The 2,500-nt window shown below is 46.8% G+C and overlaps 1 protein-coding gene across 1 annotated transcript in view; it reads right to left on the reverse strand.

Annotated features, from left to right (window-relative positions):
• Positions 1 to 2,500, reverse strand: part of LOC138631151 (multiple epidermal growth factor-like domains protein 11) — a 122,340-nt gene that overhangs the window by 2,130 nt on the left and 117,710 nt on the right. The window contains exons 25-26 of the mRNA XM_069715933.1: positions 1,827 to 2,045; positions 1 to 656 (exon numbers count right to left, since the gene is read on the reverse strand). The exon at positions 1 to 656 is cut by the window's left edge and continues 2,130 nt beyond it. Of these exons, the coding sequence (XP_069572034.1) occupies positions 451 to 656; positions 1,827 to 2,045 (425 nt within the window). The 3' untranslated portion in view covers positions 1 to 450. The remainder of the gene's footprint in view (positions 657 to 1,826; positions 2,046 to 2,500) is intronic.

Below are 2,500 nucleotides of genomic sequence, written 5' to 3' on the forward strand. Positions count from 1 at the left end.
ACCTTCTGCCGTCTCCTCGAGCGGGAGAACGTCTCGCGAGGAAGAATCCTTGAAACGAAGGTTTACGTTCGTGTGCATAATGTACGTCGTATATTCCCACTACTGACGCTCGTGTTGATGGAGGAGAACTTTGACGATACGACACAAACATGTGGCACGAAAACAACTCGGACTGTTTCGGATATCGTACGGTGATAAAATATCCGTGCACACACACACACACACACACACACACACACACACACACACACACACACACACACACACACACACACACACACACACACACACACACACAGAAAGAAAGAAATAATAGTCCCAACAACACGTCTTCACAGTTTCCTGGTTCTGGATAAACTGGGTGCACTGGTTCCTGTCCCAGTCTGGGTGCTGAGTGCTGGGGAGGGGGGTGGTGGTGGTGAGGGTGTGGTTGGGGGTAGTGGGCGGGGTCTAGAGCAGCGAGCTGGTGGGGCTGCCGGGCAGCGGGGGGCTCTGGCCGTGCAGGGTGAGGCTGTGGCTGTGGGATGGGCTGGGCCGCATGGGCAGCAGGTCGTAGTGGCTGGGGATGTGGCTGTTCCTGGGCAGGTCGTACGGGTTCTGAGGGTAACCCGGAACCACCGCGGCGCCGGCGCCCTGGACGATGCTGATGGTCGGCTCTGGACGGAGCGGGACGAAGACATTCAAAGGTTTGTAGTTTCTTCCACGAGTAGTGAAAGAAATACTACAAACTGTCAAAGTACAAAATGCAACTCAACAGATTCAACTACAACCTCGTTTCCAAAAACAAGTTGGGATGCTGCGACACTTTTAATAAGAACAGACTGCGATGATTTGCAAATCATCAAAGACAACATATCAAACGTTAACCGGACTCTTCTACTAGAGAACCATGCTGTTGGAATACGTGCAGAATGTGGTTGGACGTTGTTCTGCTGAAATAAACAAGACGTTCCCTGAAAGAGACGTTGTCTGGATGGCAGCATATGTTGCTCCAGAACCTGAATATATCATTCAGCATTAATGCTTCCTTCCAGATGTTCAAGCTACCCATGCCATGTGCACTAATGCATCCCTGTACCATCACAGATGCTGGCTTTAGAACTGAGCTGATAACAAGCTGGATGGTCCCTCTCCTCTTTAACCTGGAGGATGCAGCGTCCATGATTTCCAAACAGAATCTCAGATTGTGATCCATCAGACCTCAGGACAGTTGTCCACTTCACCTCAGTCCATCTTCAATGATCTCGGTCCAGAGAAGGCGGCGGTGTTTCTGGATCATGTTTCTATCTGGTTTCTTCTTTGGAGAGTTTGAACATCATTTGTGGACGCAGCGATGAACTGTGTTCACAGACGATGGTTTTCACAAGTGTTCCTGAGCCCATGCAGTGATTTCCACTCCAGAATAGTGTGTTTTTAATGCAGTGCTGCCTGAGGGCCCGAAGATCACCACCATCCAATATTGGTTTCCAGCCTTGTCCCTTGTGTTCAGAGATTTCTCCAGATTCTCTTAATCTTTTAATGATTTTAGGTTCCAAAGATGAAATCTCCACCTTTTCCGCTCTTTTTGTTGACCCATAAAACAATATCATTTTTCACTTTCAACATTTGATACGTTGTCTTTGGTCAATTTTCAACTAATTATGAGTTTAACATGATTTGCAAATCTTCCCATTCTGTATTTATTTACATTTTACAAAGCGTCCCAACTTTTTTTGGAAACAGGGTTGTGAAATTGGTAAAAATCTGTAAAATGTCAATATTGTTTTATTACATCATTAATACTGATGCTATGACCCCCCCCCCCACACACACACACACAAACGTACCCATGTCGTAGACGTTCCTGGCGGGTGCGTTGGTGGTGGTGTTGGTGGTGACGATGGCGGCGGAGCAGCAGTGCGTGACATGCTCGCGGTGAGCCGGCGACTTCATCTCCACGTAGCTGCTCTCCGAGTGTTTGTACGGAGCGGGGGGGTCGTTGATGGTGGCGTACGGGTTCTCGCTGTTGAGCGAGCAGGTGCTGGACAAGGAGCCCTTCATGTAGTCTGAAAAGGGAACGAAACTTGGCGTCATTCAACCTTGCTACTCTGAAACACTGAAAATAAGTCTGCTGCTGATCAAAAGCTTTACATTTCCACTTTTCAGGTTTTAATACGGATTGAAAGAAGGATATAAAGACTATAACTACAAATTATAAATGTCTTGAAACTCCTTCGAACCACAGAGACTCCGAGGCTGCTTCTCATTGTTTCTGCTGAAGGTTTTTAATAGCAGCACTCCAGCTTTTATTAAACACATTTTTTTGTCGCATATAAAAGATTCCCTGCAAAGTATGAATGAAACCGGCTCCCCTGGCTATTACAAGAGTTACCATGGCGATGGAAATTCACTCCCGATAATAGGGATTATCAAGCAGGGCTGCTCGTTGAGCAAGCAGATGTGACTTTAAATTACATTTCTGTGGACTCTGCTAATAAAGTACAAGGCTGGTGTTAGTTTG

This window comes from Brachyistius frenatus, unplaced genomic scaffold, assembly GCF_029030835.1.
Source record: "Brachyistius frenatus isolate BFR_SWC_R1_liver_20210118 unplaced genomic scaffold, ASM2903083v1 Contig_150, whole genome shotgun sequence".
In the NCBI taxonomy this organism is placed as follows: Eukaryota; Metazoa; Chordata; class Actinopteri; family Embiotocidae; genus Brachyistius; species Brachyistius frenatus.